This window comes from Staurois parvus, unplaced genomic scaffold, assembly GCF_062004578.1.
Source record: "Staurois parvus isolate SC_StPar_1 unplaced genomic scaffold, SC_StPar_1.0 ptg000466l, whole genome shotgun sequence".
Lineage (NCBI taxonomy): Eukaryota > Metazoa > Chordata > Amphibia > Anura > Ranidae > Staurois > Staurois parvus.
The window spans coordinates 179,350-200,472 of record NW_028318262.1 but is presented as its reverse complement, the minus strand read 5'-3'; the positions used below and the strand labels follow the sequence as shown (position 1 = coordinate 200,472).

Here is a 21,123-nt window from a genome sequence, read left to right as displayed (position 1 = left end):
GTGCACCCTTATGAAATTTATATAATTGTTTTCCATGCAAATAGAGCTTTATTTTGGTGGTATTTAATCACCGCTGGGTTTTATTTATAATTTGCAAAATAAATGAAAAAACACCGAAAAATGTTTTAAAAATGCATTTTATTCGTTTCTGTTATAAAAGTTTGCAAATAAATAATTGTTCTTCATACATTTAGGCCAAAATATACACTGCTACATTTCTTTGGTAAAAATAACCCAAAACTGTGTTTATTATTTAGTCTGTAGGAAAGTTATAAGGTCCACAAACTATGGTATGTACCGTATTTTTCACTCCATAAGACGCACCTGACCAAAAGACGCACCTAGGTTTTACAGGCTGAAAACAGGAAAAAAAATATTCTGAACTAATGGACTGCAGACATAGTACAGGAGATGACCAGAGACTGCAGACATAGTACAGGAGATGACCAGAGACTGCGGACACAGTACAGGAAATGACCAGAGACTGCAGACATAGTACAGGAGATGACCAGAGACTGCGGACACAGTACAGGAGATGACCAGAGACTGCGGACACAGTACAGGAGATGACCAGAGACTGCGGACACAGTCCAGGGGATGACCAGAGACTGCGGACACAGTCCAGGGGATGACCAGAGACTGCGGACACAGTCCAGGGGATGACCAGAGACTGCGGACACAGTACAGGAAATGACCAGAGACTGCGGACATAGTACAGGAAATGACCAGAGACTGCAGACACAGTACAGGAGATGACCAGAGACTGCGGACACAGTCCAGGGGATGACCAGAGACTGCGGACACAGTCCAGGGGATGACCAGAGACTGCGGACACAGTCCAGGGGATGACCAGAGACTGCGGACACAGTACAGGAAATGACCAGAGACTGCGGACATAGTACAGGAAATGACCAGAGACTGCAGACACAGTACAGGAGATGACCAGAGACTGCGGACACAGTACAGGAGATGACCAGAGACTGTAGACAGTACAGGAAATGACCAGAGACTGTGGACAGTACAGGAGATGACTGCTGACCTTTGGGGAGGGGGGGGAGCGGGTACCTGAATTTGACAGGTACCCATTCTTACTTCCGCGGAGTTGATCTTTGACCTTACCTGTTCCTCTATCCAGCCACGTGCTGTCTTCCCGGGTTCTGTAGTGTGGGCGCTCGGCTTGACAGCCGGGTGCCCAATGCGCATGAGCGAGAAGCGCTGCACTTTGTGATTGGTCCAGTGGCTTCTGGGACCTGTCATGTGTCCCAGGTGCCACCTTACCATTCACAAAGAGCACCGTTTCTTGCGCATGCGCACTTGGCACCCGGCTGTCAAGCCCAGCGTCCACACTACAGAAGTCGGGAAGACAGCGCCGCTGGATAGAGGAACAGGTAAGGTCCCGCTGCAGAGCTGAGCGGCCGGCCCGGTATTCTGACACGCCGGCGGTGGAAATACCGGACCGGCCGCTCCATATTCGCTCCATAAGACGCACTGACATTTTCCCCCCTTTTTTGGGGGGAAAAAAGTGCGTCTTATGGAGCGAAAAATACGGTATATCTAAAAATCAATCACTCCAGATGAACTGATTTTTTGGGGCCTAAAAGTGCCAGGACTGTACAAATATCCACCAAATGACCCCTTTTTGGAAAGTAGATAGTCCAAGGTATTTAGCAAGGGGCATGGCAAGTATTTTGAAGTTGTAATTTTTTTGTCACAATTTTTTGGAAAATAGACATTTTTCATTTTTTAAAAATTGTTTTTATCACAATTTTTTTTCACAACCAGTGCAGTACAGCATCATTATATGAATGGTGTGGTGATGATCAGGGAGACTGACTGGTGACAGTATGTAAAAAAAAAATGATTGCAATTTTGTATCTTTTTTTTTTGTTTTTCTCTTTTTTACCCCCAGCCCTTTCTACCCCACCCTGATTATGTTATTTCCTGTTTATTCTATTGATCTTATTTGAAGAATACTACTATTTTAATATTCCAAATATCCTCCATGTCTTCTTTTCTTTATTACATATATTCCAGGTATACATTTGACTTTTTAAATTCCTCCCACTTTTCCCATCTTATACAGAAAATCTCCATCTTATCTTCATCCATATGGTAAAGTTCCTCCAGTCTATAAATCTTCTCTACCCTTTCTATCCAATCCTTAACTCTCTGTGCCTGTTGTTCCCTCCAAAATTTGGGTATCAGGCTCTTCGCTGCATTCAAATAGTACACTAATCCAGTTTTTTTATATTTTTTTTACTAAGAACTCAAAACCATAGAAAAGACAAATCTCTGGCTCCTTTGGGATATTAACCTCCATTATTTCCTGTATTACATGAACTATACCTCCCCAGTACTCCTGAATTTTATGACACTCCCACCACAAGTGAAACATTGTGCCTCTTTCTCCACATCCACGCCAACATAAAGGTGAATTATCCCCACTTATCCTGTGTGCTACATTCGGTGTGATGTACCATCTTGCCAAACATTTATAATTCATTTCTACCTCCTTCATATTTACATTCCTGTGAATTAAACAATACATTTTCTTCTGTTTTTTTCTCATCAATTATTACTCCTAGATCCCTTTCCCATTTTTCTATAAATGGTGGTCTTATAACCGTACTTAAACCTGTGAGAATCTTAAATATTTTAGAAGTCCCGTGCTTCCCATCTCCTCGTGTTTCTAATACGTGCTCAAAGGGGTTCCAATCCTCTTTTTTTTTCTTAGTGGCTTTGGGAGGTTCCCTGTAAAATGTTTCAAGGGAAAATAACTCCATTCATCCATTCTCGTGAATATTTCCCTCTTGCTTTCCAATTCCATAAGTGAAAATATTTCCTCTCCATCCATTATCTCTCTTAATTGAACATCTTTCTTCCTTATCCACTTCCCTGTAATGCTTTCTTTACCTGAAGTAAAAAACTCTGTATTCCCAAGAGGCATTAACAGTGAATTAAATTCCCACCCCATTTGCTTGTGTAGAACATCCCAAACTCTCAAAACATTACATGTAAACAAACTTGTGTTATCTGCTAGTCCACGGTATTGAGTAGGTAATCAAATATTTCTGCTTAAACTCGTGTGACTTAATGTATTTTCTATTTTTACCCAACTTTTCCCCTGTGCATTATATGTCCAATCAAAAATTCTCGCCAGTATTACTGAGTTATAGTATCTTTTTATGTCTGGTACTCCCAAACCGCCATTCTCTTTGTCCCTACTTAAGATGTCATAACTAATTCTAGGCTTTTTATTCCTCCAGATAAATCTTGTCAGGATTTTTTAATTATGCTAAAGAATGCCTCAGGTAGTTAAATTGGTATCATTTGGAATTTATATAAGATTTTTGGAACAATCACCATTTTTATCAAGTTTATCCGTCCAATCCATGACTGAGATCCCCATCCTAGTTTCTTTATTTCATCTTTAATCTCATTTAATAGTGGTATATAATTCAATCTATATACATTTTTGATATAAATAGTCAGTTTTATACCAATATATTTTAATTCTCTTTCCCTCCAGATGAAGGGAAATTCCTCCTGTAACATTTTTTCTTCTCTGTTTAGAAGGTTTATATTTAAAATCTCTGTTTTAGTTGGATTCATTTTTAAATTTGACATCTCGCCATATTCTTTTAAAGATTTTATTAAATTTGGCAGTGTTATCCTTGGATTTCCTACATAGAACAGCATATCATTTGCATAAGCTGCCACGTTATGCTCTATCTCTCCTACCCAAATTACTTTTATATCTATGTTATTCCTTATGATAGCCGAGAGAGATTCCAGAGAAAAAACATATAACAGGGGAGACAGAGGACATCCCTGTCTTGTTCCACTCTGCATCTCAATATATTCTGACAGTTCCCCATTAACCATAAATGCAGCCGAAGGTTGATTATATAATTTCCTTATCCATTCTCTCATTCTAGGTCCGATTCCCAATACTTCCAAAGTGTCTAACATATATCCCCAATTTACTTTATCGAATGCCTTCTCAGCGTCTATCGAGAGTACCAATGCAGGAATTTTCTCTTTCCTACTTTTTTGTATGAGAAACTGAGATCTTAATCTGTTGTCTCTACCCTCTCTTCCTGGGACAAACCCTACTTGGTCCATATGTATCCACTTCGGCATTAAATCTTTCAATCTGTTTGCTAATACTTTTGCATATAATTTAGTATCTCTATGTAATAGGGAGATCGGTATATAACTTGAATAGTGGGTATCATCTTTAACTTCCTTACGTATGAGGATGACATAGGCTTGCAGGGATTCCGCCGCTCATTTCCATCGCTCCTGCTAAGGCATTCATATATATCTTCAATTTTGGTAGAAATATTTCTTCATACTTTTTATAATATCTCGCTGTATACCCATCGGGTCCTGGACTTTTCCCGGATGCAGTACTTTTTATTGCTATATGTATCTCTTCCTGTGTTATTGCTATTTCCAAGGATTTTAATTGTTCTTCGCTTACTTTCGGTAATCCCGCCTTTTTTATATATGTCTGTCTTCTTTTTGTTTTTCTTACTTCGTCTTCTCCTGTAATACCATGGGGCTTAATATTATATAACTTATTGTAATATTCTTTAAACACTTTTGCTATCTCTTTAGTAGAGTACACTAGTTCTCCTTTATCATCCCTTATTTTCTCTATATAGTTCCTAGACTTTTTTTCCTCGGGCCCTCATTAAATATTTTCCTGGTCTATCTCCCCATCTATATCTTTCACTTATCATTTTATTAAAAAATCTCCTCTTATCTTCTTCCAGAATATTATTTAATTCTTCTCTTTTATTTATTATCTTTTGCATCCCCTCTTTTGTTATTTTATGTATCTGCTCTAAATTACAGAGTTCACTAAAAAGTGTATTTATTTTTTCCCTTCTTTACTTCTTCGTCTTTGCTCCTATCGCTATTAGGAGTCGTTTAATATAGGCCTTATGAGCTTCCCAAACCGTGGCTACGGACACTTCCTCAGAATCATTTTCCTTAAAGAATTTTTTGTTCTGTCTCTTGATCTTGAAGAAGTGTCTCATTTAACCTGCATGATTTTCTTCCACTCTGCTCATTACCCCATAGTAATTGCATTGTGACAGGAGCATGATCAGAAATTGACATGGTTTCTATGTTTACTTTAACCAAAGACTCAATAAGTCGATGGTCCAACAGTATGTAGTCCAATCTCGAGTACATCTCGTGTGCATGAGAGTAAAATGTATAATCTCTATCCTTCGTGTGCTTAATTTTCCATATATTATCTTTCCTTCTCTTCTCCTTTAACTCTTCCTTGTCCTTTTTCCTCCCCTCTCCCTCATTAACCCCGTATAAGGACAGATATCTCATATGTGACTCCTGCAAACAACCCCCCCCACTCCTGTCCAACCAAGTTTATTTCAGTCTTAACTCTTTAAGTTGTCATATATATCACTTTGCACCACATTCACTTACCCTCTTTGCTCTCACTTCAGGGGGGAGTCACATCCGAAAAGTTCACTGACAGGAGGGGGTTGCAAGAGATAGTCTCTTTGGTTCAGTAGTCTTTCCAAGATCAAAGGCCTGAATTACATCCCCCACAGAAAGACAGACCCGACAACAGTATCTATCCCAGATAGTATTCAATCTATGGGATGAGGGAGAGAGGGGAATTCAGGGCTGCGTTGTAGCAATCGTGCACACAGAGATGGACGCGGTCATCCATTTTGCTCCAAACGCTCCATCTTGTATCTCTCTCTCCTTTTCCAAATCCCCCCTCCCTCTCTGTTGAGTGACATGTGGTCTGTTTGATGCAGAGATTACAGGCAGCAAACACATTGGGAGGGCGTCATGGCTTTAAACCCCAATTAGACTGGCCCCTGTATGTCTGCGAGACTCTTGCTGGAAAATTATCGTAAAGCCATAAACCAAGTCCTTCACTGAGCTCAAAGACATTCCAGATAAACCGTAACCAGACATCACATTCAAAACTCATTTTCCCCTATGATTTCAGATCGTGGAATATGAAAGACTTACATAAAAACCAGGCATAAATTCAGATCGGTCACTTTAATACAAGTTGCCTGATATATTACACCCCCTAGCTGACATCTGCAGGAGAGCAGAAAATTATATCTCCTTAACCATCTCAGCAGGTATGTCATATTTCATATCTAAACGTTCAACAGGTGTGTCTGCATATTAATCTATTAGTGGCAAGGCTGCTAAGTGCACCGAGGGTAAGTTATGGTTCATGATATCAACTTGTGAGGGATTTTGGTTCTAGCTGGGGTCTCCGCTCAACACCCTCCCTAAATGTGAAGATTGGTTCTCTGCTTCAAGGAGACACCCTGCTGAGTTCCTAGAAAAGCTGTTATGCTTGGAGCAGAAAGCTAAGCCAAGCTGAGTTGAGTTGAAGTTGAAGAAGCTACCTTTTAACATCGGAACTAACTTTAGAAGATAAGGCCCTTTTGCTCTGACACTTGAAAGCTGCTTAATCCAGGACTTTTGGCAAGTACTTTATCTCTCTAAACTCCTTTCTGTTATCTCTTTGCTGTGTTATTGCTCTCTGTATATTTATATGTATATATTGGCTACATCTTTTTCTGTAAATATTTTTATTGCACCATTTTGACCTTTTAGTAATGAATCTTACTTTCTGAAAGTGTTGAACTGTTTCTAAAGCTCTTTAATGCAAACTAAGAACCCATCTCTGAGGAGCGCTACTGTGTGTTTTAAAATGTCTGCATACATCTGTCTGCTGTGAAATTGTGTATACAAACGAATATTCAAACATCATAGTGTTATTGCTAATATTGCAGTTTCCTCTTTCTCTGTACAAAAAGGAGGTGGTGGCAGTGTGAAGGGTTAATTGCATAATCGCTCCCAGGCCGCAGGTACACAGATTGTGGTCCATTAGCTGGAAAATCTTTGTGCAGAGTGCAGCTGGGCGTGGCATTGTTACGCACGTGACAGCGCAGTTTTAGATTGGCTAGTCCTTCAGTCACGCGTTTGGTGAGAAGGGCTGGGGTCTGACGCCGTGATCATCAAATGCATGTCTCCCTTTAGACCGTCCGGCAGCTCCCTCTCCCAATGCTCCTTTGCGGCCTGTCACATGGCCTCCCGGCGTCCTACGAGCTCCAGCCCTCCAGGGTACCACAGCTCCTCCTGCCCCATTGGCTCCAGCCCGCTCCCCTGTACCACTGGCACACTGGTGACAGACCGGGCTCAGGACACCTCGCACACGGCCGACTGCAGCGGCAGGTGAGTCACCTTCTCTCCTTCTCGGCCTCTCTCCCCGTCATACAGGCAGGCTGACGGAGCGCTGGGGAAGCCTGGTGACAGGAGATCTTACCTTGATCTCCCATCCAGCGCCATGCTCAGGCTCCTCCCCCCATCCTCATTCGGTATCTTGTATCTATTTTTTAAATTACAATTTTTTGCAATTTTGTTTGCATACTGTGACCATAGTAACACTGCACTACCCTGGGGAGATGATCATTATTATGATTGCTTACAACAGTGAATTTCACTGTTATAAACAACCATTTTTACTGAATGAAATCGATTCATTCAGTGTTTACTGTTGTGATTAGCTGTGATTGGCCCTGTCTGTACCATATGATCACTGTGACCACTCACCAGCAAGCAACACAAATGTACACAATGAATGGCATGAATGGAAGCCATTCATTGTGTACAATTGTCATGTGATTTACTGTGATTGGTTACAGTGATCACATGGTACCGGCAGCGGTCTGGTACACTTATCTGTGATGCGCTGTATCCGGTGAACACAGCCGGGGACAAATTGTGCTGTAGCGTGGCCCATGGGGTGCATGCGAGGTGCATTTTGGGAGGACATCATGTGATGTGCCAGGCGGGAACTGGTTAAGCTGAAATATATCTTAAAAAAAGCATTTTTTTTCTCAACAGTTTTAGTTACACTACTTACCTACAATGAAGTATATTCCACAATATGTAGACTGCTGGATTCGGTCAAAATCGTCGCTACAGGGCTGCCATGTCCCCTTTCTTCTGATCATCTTCCAGCACTGTGATGGTTAACAGCTTTGTATCTCCAGACTCAACTGCAGTAAAGATGATCTGACAGGGAAACTCCCTTTCCTGCCCTCTCCTCCCTTGAGAAAAGTTCCTTCCTGATTACACTGCCTCTAACATGATTATTGACTGGGGGAATAGAATCTTGTGACTGATGAGACTCTACTCCATTCACAGATCATGTTACAATCAATATAATATTTCATTTCAGTTATATTTCATTTTACTGGATCATTAAAAGAGATATAAGGTGATTTCTTTTGGAAAATGCCCTAAGCTTTTTTCCCCCAAATCTCCTTATACAGTATCATATTCAATTTTGAAGTCTGGTCATTCCTACTTATACTATTTTTTTGGAATGAAGATGAGATAAAATGGTTACAATTACCTCAAGTTTTGGAACATTAAAGAGAAGTACTGTATAGCCAAAGCTATTTTGGCTATCCTTCTCCTATGGATCACAGGAGTGCTGTTCGTTCTGCACTCCTGTGACCCATTTTCAGCCAACAGTGGGCTAAAGCCCAATGTCATCTGACATCACTTAACCAGTCCAGGCTCAGGAAAGATCCTGAGTTTACAGTTGGGATCTACCCAGATGATTGGACCAGCAGCTGTCTCAGCCTCTCAGTGAGCTGTTGAGAGGCTGAGACAGCTGCTTTCACCCCCTCCACAGCCCGGTGCTCCAGTGAGCGCTGGGGGGGCAGAGTAGAGAGGCAGAGACTGACAGTCACCAGCTCTCTGCAGGCTGAAGACTGAGAAATAAACAATCAGTGGTGTTTGATCGCTCAGTTCTTGGTTTTACAGGTAGTGGAGTTGAGGACAGCTGGGATCGTTGCTGCAGTCATCTAGGTGAATATGATTATTTATTTTTGTAAAAGCCATACTTCTCTTTTAACCTAATCCCGTCCGGACCATGTATATAAATGTATATAAACCTCTGTGTGAGGTCCCGATCATGTGATCACAGATTAGCCAATCAGTGATCACATGAATAGTAGTAAGCAAGATGTCACTTCTGACATCATTGCTTACTACTTGTGAAATCTGTGAATGATCACAGAGGTCACATGGTACAATGCTATTCACAACAGCTTTGTATCATGTGACAAGCTGTGGTGACCAATCATAGCTCTCACAGTATTTCTCAATGGCTGCAAGAATGCAACCAGAAAGAAGGAGAAATGATTGCTTTTACAGCCTTTATGGGTGTAAAAGCAATCAGTCTAAAAAAAAAAAATCTTTATCACCCCCCACAAGTAGTACAGTGTCACTATGGTGGCACTGTACTGATAGGGTGACAGTATGTTAAAAAAAATACATAATGATATAAAAAAATAAAATACAAATGTAAAAAAAAATTAGAAAAATTATAATTTTTGGTTATAAACTAATTTGTGTTTTTTTTCACTAAAAAGATAACCGAATACATTTTGGCCAAGATTTATGAAGAAAGATTATTTATTTGCAAAATTTTATAAAAAAAACTTTCTAAATTTTTGGACTTTTTCATTTATATAGCAAAAAAATAAAAATCTCAGTGGTGAATAAATACCACCAAAATAAAGTTTTATCTGTCTCAAAAAAAATGCTAAAAAATTCATGAGTACAGTGTTGCATGACCTTGCAATTGTCATTCAAAGTGTGATAGCACTGAAAGCTGAAAATTGGACTGGACAGGAAGGGGGTAAAAGTGCCTGGACTTGAAGTGGTTAAGAGACACATGATGCATTTACCAAGAAATGGCAAATTTAGGATAGGAAAAAAAATAATTCCATACCGTAAATCCTTCAAATGTTCTGTAATTTTGAGAATACTGATGTATGTCTTCTTTAGATTTCTTGCTCAGCAGAAATTCACACCTTAAAAAAAAAATTCTGTTTGTTCCTTTCAGTAGTCAATACTATATGTACTTCTAGCTCTAGCTGTTTTTTGGGGTTGCTTCTAAATTAAACTAACAATGACTGAAATTTAAAACTAACACACACACACCCAATTAAACACTAATAAAAATGTTGTTTTAGAACATTACCGTCAGCACTTATTGGGAAAAAAAAATCTGATCATTCTTTTAATAACTGTCTATCTTTGCAAACATGACTAATCTTTCTTAAAATATGTCTAAAGCCATAACGTTTTTCATTTTGGATAGCATAGGAGAGGGTTAAAACCACTGTCAATGTTTTCCTTTGATTTTCCTGTCTTTTTAGGGTGTTGTGGAACCAGTCTTCCCAGTTCTTTGCTAACTGCACTGTGCACCAAATCCAGCTACTTCCAATAAGGCATACAGCATTTTAAGGGTCAAGTGAAAACTATACTTACCTGACCTCTCAATCCTCCTGAAGACAGTGCTCCCCCATGCCCAGCAGTTTACTGCTCCTGCTGTCCATGCCAGTTCTATGGGTGTGATGATGTCAGGAACAGTCCATTCACAAGACCTCTAGGGTGGTGGTGGTGGTGGGGGCAGGAGGGCTAGTCAACCAGTTAACCCATGCAGTGCGGGCAAAATGAGGGCATTGCATGGGAAAATACATTTTTCCCCCAGCGTTCTTTGCTAAAATCTGTTCTATTTGCAATATTTGTCCTCTGTCTGGACAGTGCTGATTGGCCCTGTGCTGATCACATGCACTTTCCCAAGAAAAAAAAAAACTCTCTAGCAATACACACCAAACTGAGCATGTGCAGAGTGACTTCACATGATATGTCTAATCAGGGGATAAGAGGGGGACACTGGAAGAAGGGGAGGATCAGAGACGTCTGGACCAAACATTCTTTTTACACAATGCAGGGGATTATCCCCTTAGGTTCTACAGTGAGTATAATAAGCATGCTTTACTGCACATACAGACTAATTTTACTGTTGTGGGTTTAGTAACACTTTAAATCAGCATAGCCATGTAGAACTTACTCAGGAAACCACTTTGCATGTTCTTTCCATGGATCATCATTTTCTTCCCAGTTCCCCAAACATCCTCCACAGCAGAAGCACTGCACTGTGTCTCTTGTACCTTGGTTATTCATAAATATAACATATTAAAGTTAAAACAAGAAAGAAAGATCATAAGTATAGCATAGGACAGTTACATCAAGAAACAATTTCCTTCATATACAATTTTTAAATTGTATGTAAACTTACAAGCATCTTTGTATGTTTGTCCTCATGCCATACTGTTGTCAGCACGCTGTGTGAACTCCCTCACTTGATCATTGACCTGCCTATCATGTCTATTAAATAGGCAGACCAATGGCCAACAGAAGAAGCTTGCACAGCAGGCTGAAAACTCTTTTGCAAATTGCAAGGCTTAGCATTGTCAGCACGCAACATGAAGTGCTGTTAGACCCCTTTCACATTGACGTGCCAATCGGGCCTGTTTTTCAGACGGACACGATCGGAACCTCTATTCTCCTCTATGGAGCTGCGGGTGTAAACGGATATGTGTCCGTTTACACCTGCCAACATCCAATCTGATCCAATCTGCCAAAAAGAGATGAATGGAGATCCATTCCCCTTCCGTCCATTGGATCGAATGGGATGGCAGTGGGATGGAAATGGACAAGCGGTCTGTTTCCATCCGACCGCCCATAGAGGACAGCAGGCTGTGTCTGTGTCTGCTCTGCAGCAGCGGAACAGACAAAGACTTGTCATCCGCTCAGTGGGGATCAGCGGAGACATCCCCAGCTGAGCAAGCGGATCCGCTGATGGGTCCACCCCGTGTGACCAAGGCCTAACTAGCAAGGTGTCCAAATAAAACATTTTGCTGCAGATTTACAAATAAAAATTTACCAAAGAGACTTTATACAGTGAAGCATGATGCCAAGCATACTGAAAGATTAGATTTGGGGTTTACACTTTAAATTTCCAAGTGGATATTAGCTATAGATAGCAATGTAATTCATAATGTAAACCAAGCCACCAGGCATAGTATGTCTACTCAATAAACAATAAGAAATAGGCTGGAAATTTTCAACAGCTGTGAAAACAAAAGCTGGCGATGTGTGAAAGAATTTTAGATGATGCGTATGTATTCCTCATGTCCACATAGTGTTCAGCAAATATCAGGCCAGAAAGAATGTATTAAGCAGAATGGCTGAATACATACAACACATAACACCATCTTGATCACGGGACAATTAGACTGTCATGTAAATCTAACAGAATAGCTGTGGCTTTTTTTCTAAATTCAAGCTGCTGGAGTGCTGCAAACAGTGCAGACACCCACGACCTCCTCTGACAGTTCCCCAAAGCTCTGAATTCAAACCTGTTGCCTCTCAACACTCTCTCTAGCCCCAGTTACTTATACTCCTGTCAGTGGCTATGAAAGCCTTGCGGGAAAAGACTTTCTTAACAGATCATGCAAGGCTTTAACAGCCTCTGCCAGGAGTATGAGTAACATTAGGGCTGAAGAGTGCACAGAGCTTTCAGGAAGTGTCGGATGGGTTTTGTAGTGTCGGCACTGTTGGCAGCTCACCAGCAGTCCACATTCGGTATACCCAGGTTAGCACCCTGGTCCTTTAAGAGGTGGAAAAGTGGCTGCATAGCTGCAGAAAGACGACACAGCCCTTTCAGAGCTTTGTCTCCCACCATGAGATAGGACAGGTGGCCAGGAGAAATAGAGGGGCAACAGCAGGAGAACTCTGACTGGCTACAGAGAACTGGTTTCCATGGGCTACAAGCTAGAATTCCACTCTCTTTTACCACCCCAGGTTCATGCATAGCATCCTCAGTACAAAAAAATGGCAACCACCTCAACCTATAACTGGCCTTTGCAGCATGGAGCACATGGAAGGGTGATGCATGTCAAAAACAACAAACAAAAATTCCCAGCTCACTTATCATATCAGCCTGCAACAAACAAAATTAACCTTGTCTAACAGTTCACGTTAAAACAGGGGGTTTAGTTTGCACACATTTGCAGATATATGCGTAAGCTGCAGAGGTGGCATCCTGGCACCCCAGTGTACTGCAGTTCTAACTCTATAAATGTTGAGAGTCTCCAAAGTTGGAGCACATATATAATAATGGATAGATTAAGGGTAGGTATGCCTAGAGGGAGACCACCCCTCTTTAAAGGTGTAGGGACACGCTGGACACCCAGCAATAGTACAATGGCAGTGAAGGTATCCAGCATGTCCCCTCTCTAGTGCTTAACATCCTGTCTGTGACCCTACATAGACTAGTAGACATCCACATGGCTCTCGCATATTTCTTGAGCCAAGGAGTCATTATTACTCAACCATTTTCACTGTTTCAAAACCAAAATCTGCCCTATCTTGTATCTGAATGTCTTCTTTCGAGTTCAAACATTTTGCAAAAAATCTATCACGTCTGTCATAGCCTCCTTCAGGGAGACTTTCTTGACAGAAAGTCTATAGACATAAAGGATGCTTACTTGCATGTCCCCATATTTTCAGTGCATTAATGCTACCTCCATTTTGCTGTGGGCACACAACACTACCAGATTGAAGACCTCCCAATTTGGTCTTGCTTCAGCACCCAGTATGTTCATGGTATTGCACCCATGGTAGCCTTAATAAAGGGTATTCCTATTGTAGAATATCTGGATGATCTCCTGTTGAAGGAACAGCTATTGACGGTACAGTAAATGACTGGCAATGTGATGCAGACAGTCCAGACCTGAAAATGGTTCAGTTGGAACTTAAACCTTCAGAGGTCAGCGCTGGACCAGAAACATCTTTTGGACTATCTGAGTCCCATTCTACACACTGCTCAAGTCAACATTTCTCTTCCCAAAGTAAAAATTCTAAATCTCCCCTTCTACACTCAAACTCTACAGTACAGGATCTGTCTCACTCTGTGATTCTGCATAAGTGTTTTTAGCCTGATAATAGCCTTCTTCGAGGAGATATCTAGAGCAAGTAATTGGATATTTCAGTAGTTTCTGAGATCCCTTTAAGGTTAAAGTGCACTGAGACCTATATTACATCTGGGTGTTAAGGTGAGCGCGGAGATTGATTGGTGTTGGGATCCACTGAAGAGTGATCACATTGGTGAAGAATTGATCAAGATAATATATTCATGATATATAAATTGTATACCAGTGAAGAGTTGATCAAGATAATATATTCAGGATATATAAATTGTACACCAGATTTATGACATTGTAGTGGTGTTAGAACTCCCTCACTTGCAAAGCAGACTTTTGAATAAACCTTTATGGTGTACATTGCACATATACAAGGGTTGGACAAAAATATGGGAACACTACATGATTTGCAGGTGTTAAATGTGACAACATGTTTTGCATTGAAAGCGGAAGTGATGTAACATTCTTTTGCTTCTGCTGTGTGATGAGACACCTAGCTAACCGGTTGGAAGCCTCACTTTCATTATTCACTACATGCACTGCTAATAATACGGAGTCGTGTCAGAGCTTACTGTGTTTCAAAGAGGGCATTTTGTTGGTGCCCACTTAGCTGGTGCATGTGTGACTGAAATTGTCAATTTATTTGCTGTGTCGCAAGGTACAAAATCAAATGGTTATGATGCCATATACAGTTTCCAGGAAAACGCCATCTGATAAGCATAAGTGTGATCGACATGGTCGACTGAAAGAGACAATAGGACATTGCACAGGATTGTAACCTGGAGTAACAAAATGTTGGAACGGTTTTTGCATGAACATTGATTCTATTATCCACCATCCAACACCACTTAGGTAATGTTTTTGTTCTTTTACCTGGTGTTTCCATACTTTTGTCAACCCCTGTACATAGATGTGGTTAAATATTGTATCATTATTGTATTTTTCATTTATATTGATATACATTTGCAAATATTGGATATATATGTTTAGATGAATGTAAGCCAGTACTCAACAACTATATATTACAACTATATAGACTCTACATAAGCCAACACACCTTAGACCAGGTTATTTCTGGTCTGTTGGCTCTGGAATCTGGAGTTGAGGAAATCCTCCCACTGTCCTGGAAAATCCTGACATTGGATGCCAGCCTGAAGAGCTGGAGAGGAGTCTGAGGCACCTTGTCAGTGCAGGGGACTTGGTCATTGGAATAATTGTGTCTCCTGATCACCAATCACTGATTTGATTGTGCCTGCAATGCTGGACACCCAAACTGGAGGGTCATTCAATCAGGTTCCAGTTGGATAACACCATTGCAGAGGCATACATCAACCACCAGGAAGCAACCCGGAAGTCTTGCTGCTGCAGAAAAATACAAAGCAGCATGTCTTTGCTGATAGGTCTCTCCCCTGTCAGCTTTCCCTGATGATCATTGAATGCCAGCATAGAATCGCCGGCCCAGACCCGGTGATTGACATCTCTAGCCACCAATAGTGGCGCGCACACCCCCCTACCCAGAAATGCAAATCACGTGTATATATACTGTACATGATTTTGCACAGCCCTGCTGCCCTATAGCAGTACTTCTACTATAGAGCGTTGGGCAAGCGGTTAAGCATGATGGCAGTGGGAGAGGTCATTTTGTAAAGCGCTGCACAAGCTCTTGGCACTATATAAATCCTGTATAATAATAACTAGAAAAGCTACAATTTCTGGGGAAATTGTCTGAAGTGTTCTTGCCTCCACCAGTAGTCTACAACTGGAGTGGGCGGAGTAACTGGGTGGAGTGGCTTTAGTAACTTTTGTGTGGTTGGAGTGGCTGAAGTAACTGTTGTGTGGTTGGAGTGGCTGGAGCAACTGTGAAAAGGTTGGACTGGAAAGAGTAACTTTATGGAGTGGGCGGAGTAACTGGGTGGAGTGGCTTGAGTAACTGTGAAAAGGTTGGACTGGGCAGAGTAACTTTATGGAGTGGGTTAAAAACGCATGCAACTCACTCTACAGCAAGGGCAGAGAAGAGCGGTTAAAAACAAACTGCTCCAACTTGCTCACTTCACTGGCGGTTGCCATCTTCAAACTGTTGTAGTTTAAAAATTATAAATCCTACCCCGAAGAGCTTTATATTGTGAGAATCACAAGACAAATACCTACATTTTGATGCATAGTATGTCTGAGATATTAAAAATGAAGGCACAGTCGCAGTTTAGAAATTGCCCTTTAAATTTGAGGTGGCTAGAGTGTTGTTTCAATGAATGTCAATGGGCGGCGTGAGTTGCAAACAAATGGTCATATTGTGAAAACTATCAGGACTTTGGCTTAGCCGTGGACATTTTTAGTGGCAGCAGGGATAGCTGAACGTTTTGATATAAGATTTGTGTAGTTGGGCTTGAAAATGAGGGAGTGATAGCAGTTTAGAAACCATGTCCTGATTTTTCAGCTCACACTCTAGCTTTTGTCAGCTCCCACTCTAGTTTTGAACATTACGCCATTCATTCCTATGGGAACAATTTCACCACAAAAACGCCGATATTTTGTGAACCATTCGGCAAAACGTTCCACAAAGTAATAGTACACCAATCGGGAACAATCCGCAGGTTTCGGTATATTACTGTCTATGTAGTGTAAAAACTGTGGGAGGAGTTAGGGTGGTAAATGTGGCTATAATAATAAGAATATATATGTGAGATAACAGTAAGTGGTCTTGCCATGCAAGAACACTTAACTACAAAAATTCCATTAATATTCACTAACATTTAAATGTGCTATTTTTCATCTTTGTTGTAGTTCCGTTCCACTGATACCTATTTGTTTTACTAATTAATTAGTGCACACACTTTTCTACAGCACTTTACAGAGAACTTTACAACTGAATTTATGCCAAAAAAGCTTACAGTGAGTGTCTTCTGCTCATGCACTGACAGAACGGCCCATTTGGGTAAGGTTGTGGATCCCCCTTTAGACTTTTATGATGGGGCTATAAATACCAAGAGACTGCTTCTAATCTCAGCTTGTTACCTGTATGAAAGACACCTGGTAGCCAGAAATCCTGCTGAATGATAGGGGATCAAATACTTATTTCCCTCATGAACATGCAAATCAGTGCATAATTTGTTAGACATGCATTTTTGTTTAATTTTTTGTTGCTATTCTGTCTCTCAGTGTTACAATACACCCACCATTCAATTTTTAGACTGATCATTTCCTTGTGAGTGGGCAAACATTCAAAATCAGCAGATGATCAAAATACTTATTTCCTTCACTGTAAGGTATACTTTGCATAAAGCAAAGTGAAAAACAGTGCCTTGTCGCTCTACATATTCATAAACAAGCAGTACTGTTTACTGTTTTAGTATGTAATATTAAACTGTATCACCTGTGAAGAAAAATCCAGCTTGTGCAAGTGCAGAGGGTTCTACTAAAGCATAGGGGGGCCAGGATGAAAAGGACTGCATTCTGGCCAGTTCTTCTACCATTGATTCCATGTTTCCAGGTTGACTTTGCTCCATAGGCTGTAATCGAATATCATACTTAGATATGTCCCCATTATCAGCTCCCTGAATGAATAGGCAGTTTGGATTGAATTTTATGTGGTTGTCTATAGGAGTAGAACTTAAAGCTTGCTTGCACAGAACTAAGCCACAGCAAAAGCACTGGGCACTGTTCTCTAAACCAGTATAGAAGAATCCAGCAGAAGCCAACTCTTTTGGAGACCAGGTTGAAGAAGGTGATAGACTTAGAAGACTGTTCAACCTCTTAAGTTCATTTCTCATTGAATAGATGGGTCCTTTAGGCAGTTGCTGTCTTATTTTGATGTGGGTCTCTTCTAGTTCACGGACAATTATGTTCCAATCAACATTCATTAAAGCTGGTAACTGGGCAGGATTAAAAGTTGAGTCAAACTCCGATATCTTTGTGAGATCCATCCTTATAAAGAATCAGATGGGTCACTACCTATATTGAATAGAGAAGATTGGTATTGAAATATAATTTAAACATTAAGTAAAATTATGTTGTAAGCATTCCCAATTAGCTCTGCAGTGGCTGAGGCAAAACTCATTCACATATTCATGCACTAGGTCGGTGAGCGGTGCTCCTTTTTTACTATGATGCTTCCACACCCCTTGAATGGTGCATGGGCGCCTTCTCCCTTGACTGCAATTGGCGAGCAGATCCTTATCTCAGGTTAGAGCACTGCAAGTTATACCTGTACCTCTACTAGTTAGTTACATTCAAATGGACTTGTTAAAGTGGAAAGTCAGAAAATTAAAGTGATACTAAACACACACTGTTTAATTTAATTTAAATTAATTAATTTAGTTTAATTGTCCCTTCTATTTCTGTATATGGATAATAGCACTGTAATTATTTTAATAAAAAAAGACATCTAAGTACCTTTTCATAACCGATATATAGCTATCACAACACCCAGCTCTTTTCCAGAAACATAGGCAGGAGGAGCTTCTAGAAAAAAAACAGCCTTTGGAATACAGAGTAAAACTAAATAATTAATATCAATGAACTGTTTTAAACTGTCATACAAATATATATTTGACATAAAATTTTTATTATTCCTAGAAGAGGGAGGTGAAGCCTCCATTAATCTACATGGAATATCGAGCCCTCATTGTGTTTATCTGGTTAGTGGGCATGTAGGAGGAGGGGGGAGTAGGCTGTCTTCACCTCTGTGTATACACCCACATGTGTGACTCTATAGTCACATGGGTTGGTCAGATGTGATAGGGAGGAAATGCTCAGCATAGAAACTCACTAAAAAGTGAGCATGTGCAGAGTTGCCACCACAGCTGTAAAATCTAGCTGAACTGGGGATATGAAGGTGGAGATAGAGAGCAGTAGGATCAACCAGGTTTTTTGCAGAATACAGAAAACGGATCTCATAGTGACCAAGTGAGTATGAACAGCATGTAATAGACCATTTATTGCTAGTTTATTATGATGTGGGTTTAATGACATTTTAAGTCCTGCTAGATCCTTTCAAGTTGGCATCTTTTGCAGGTATAGCTATGTATAACATTAAGGCTAGGTTCACACTGAAGCGATAAGGGAAACACACAGGAATCACCGCATAGCATAGCAATGGCGTGTTCATGCGATCTGCTGTGGGTGTCAATGAAAAGTTGATGACACCCCAAAAGCAGATTGCAGAATGCAGTGTGTTTGCCTAAATCAAACCACATGGGTATGATCACCCATCGATCCAATTCCAGTGTAGCAAAAAAAGGTGCCTGTCTAATTTGATGTAGTTCCAGTCGTGTGCAGCAGCGTGATCTGCAACAGATGTTTTTACCTGACACAGCAGAACTGAGCCATCAGTACCAGGCCACTGTGTTTGACCCAGGTACAGTGTGATTGCTGTGACTGTTCACAGTGATCACATGGCATACAGGGTCATACACAGGGCCATGTACCATGTGATGGCTGTGGCCAATCAAAGCATCAAAAGAGTAAACGAGAGTAAAAAACAAGATTCATGAATGAAAGCCATGACAGGAAAAATGATTGCGGTTACAATGATCATCACTGCAACAAGCAATCAAAGTGTAAAAAAAAAATCTCGATCATCTTCCCAGAGTAGTACCGTGTACCGTGTATGGCAGAGACATGGTCACACCAGTATGGAAATAATACGAACCTTATACATTAAATATTAGTAATATTATCTACATTCAATGTACAAACAGGTATCAGCAAAGGACCCAACACATATACACAGGTATATATTTATTAATAAAGATAACTCCAGATGAATGTTGCAGCAAAGTCCAGTTGCAAGGGCCCCTGAGGACATTAACTTATGGTTAATTTTCTATGTGTATTGCAGTAGTTACTCTGCTCCCAATTAATCTGAATAGATTACTGGCTGCTTTACCACAAAGGGAACCCCCTCCGTTCACATAGGAAGTACTGCCAAATTTATTAATAAAACCTAGCAAAGGTTCTGGTTCTCTTATTTGCCTACAGGTTTAGCACAGTATCCTGCTTGTGGAGGGTCATTTGTTGTAACTCCCTCAAAAGAGGGCTACCATAGTATGAAAGGTGGATTTAGCATTTTAGTGGCAGAAATGCACATTTTTAGGTAGACATGATTAGCTAGGAAGCTTGCTTCCTCTAGGCTGCACTTAAAACTATCTCAATATACAACTATACATTTTGCTTACATTATTGTATGTAGAGCTACTAACCATTTTTTGTATTTTTGATGATTCTATGCCCATTTCCTATAATACATGGCTCTATGGGGATAATCAAATCAGGACTATCATTTCAAAATAGTGCTGCTTGGGACTGGGAGGTATAGTTGTTTCTTATCTGTTATTTTCCTGTAGTGTTTTGCTAAATGTATAATAGTCATCCAAATGCATGGTATATTATATGAGCATGAAAGTAAACTCTTATACAGTTTAATGTATTATTCTTAAATTACTCACCTTATAGCAGTCTCAGAGGTATGAGAGCATCTAGACGTCATCAGACTCAGACAGGATATGTGGCATGGCTGGCATACGTCAGAATTGCAACCTTGCAACTTTGACATGTTAGTAAAATTGTACATATCATCACAGCTACTTTGTACATCCAGTTGAATTATACCTTGTTTTTTTCAGGACAAATTGGGCTTTCATTTGGTGGTAAATGGTAATGGATATCTCCTGATTTTTTTAATTTAGCTGTGTAACCTACCACCAAAGAAGAACCCAAAATACATTTTCCAGCTCTTGCGATCACAGCGATACCATATATGTGTATGTTATTTGTTGTTTGTACCTGTACTACAGCCCAGAAGCAATAGTGCGCATTTTGTTTCTTGTTTTTTTTTCCACCTAAACCACACTGACACTGATACCAATTTAAAAAAAAAAAAATCCTGACCTTTGACCCTGACCTGTGACCCTAACCTCTAATGGAGAGAGAGAGAGAGACACCCATTGAGAGAGCCGTGCTGCGGCCAAACCTCATGATTTTTTTTTGCGGTTTACTACCACTTTAAGAGGTTTTTTGGACTGGTGTGAGATCCCATGGGTGGCTGCTCAGACTTAAAATGTTACTAAACCCAAGACATGGAAATGCAATTATTTTAGCAAATATAAACTGCTAAATACTTTTTCTCATCAGCAGAGCACAGGTTAAAGCTTGTAGGAGGAGATTTAATTTTCCTCTCACTGCCCTATGTGATTGCATGACACCTCACCCTCTGTCTGGACAGTGCTGATTGGCCATGTGCTGATCTCATGCACCCTTC

The 21,123-nt window shown here is 40.5% G+C and overlaps 1 protein-coding gene across 1 annotated transcript in view; it reads right to left on the bottom strand.

Moving 5' to 3' along the window:
* LOC149452750 (baculoviral IAP repeat-containing protein 1-like) overlaps positions 1 to 17,808 on the bottom strand; it is a 49,884-nt gene extending 32,076 nt beyond the window's left edge. Inside the window, exons 1-3 of the mRNA XM_089689011.1 lie at positions 17,239 to 17,808; positions 10,952 to 11,051; positions 9,824 to 9,905 (exon numbers count right to left, since the gene is read on the bottom strand). Of these exons, the coding sequence (XP_089545137.1) occupies positions 9,824 to 9,905; positions 10,952 to 11,051; positions 17,239 to 17,788 (732 nt within the window). The 5' untranslated portion in view covers positions 17,789 to 17,808. The remainder of the gene's footprint in view (positions 1 to 9,823; positions 9,906 to 10,951; positions 11,052 to 17,238) is intronic.
* Between the last annotated feature and the right edge of the window lie 3,315 nt (positions 17,809 to 21,123).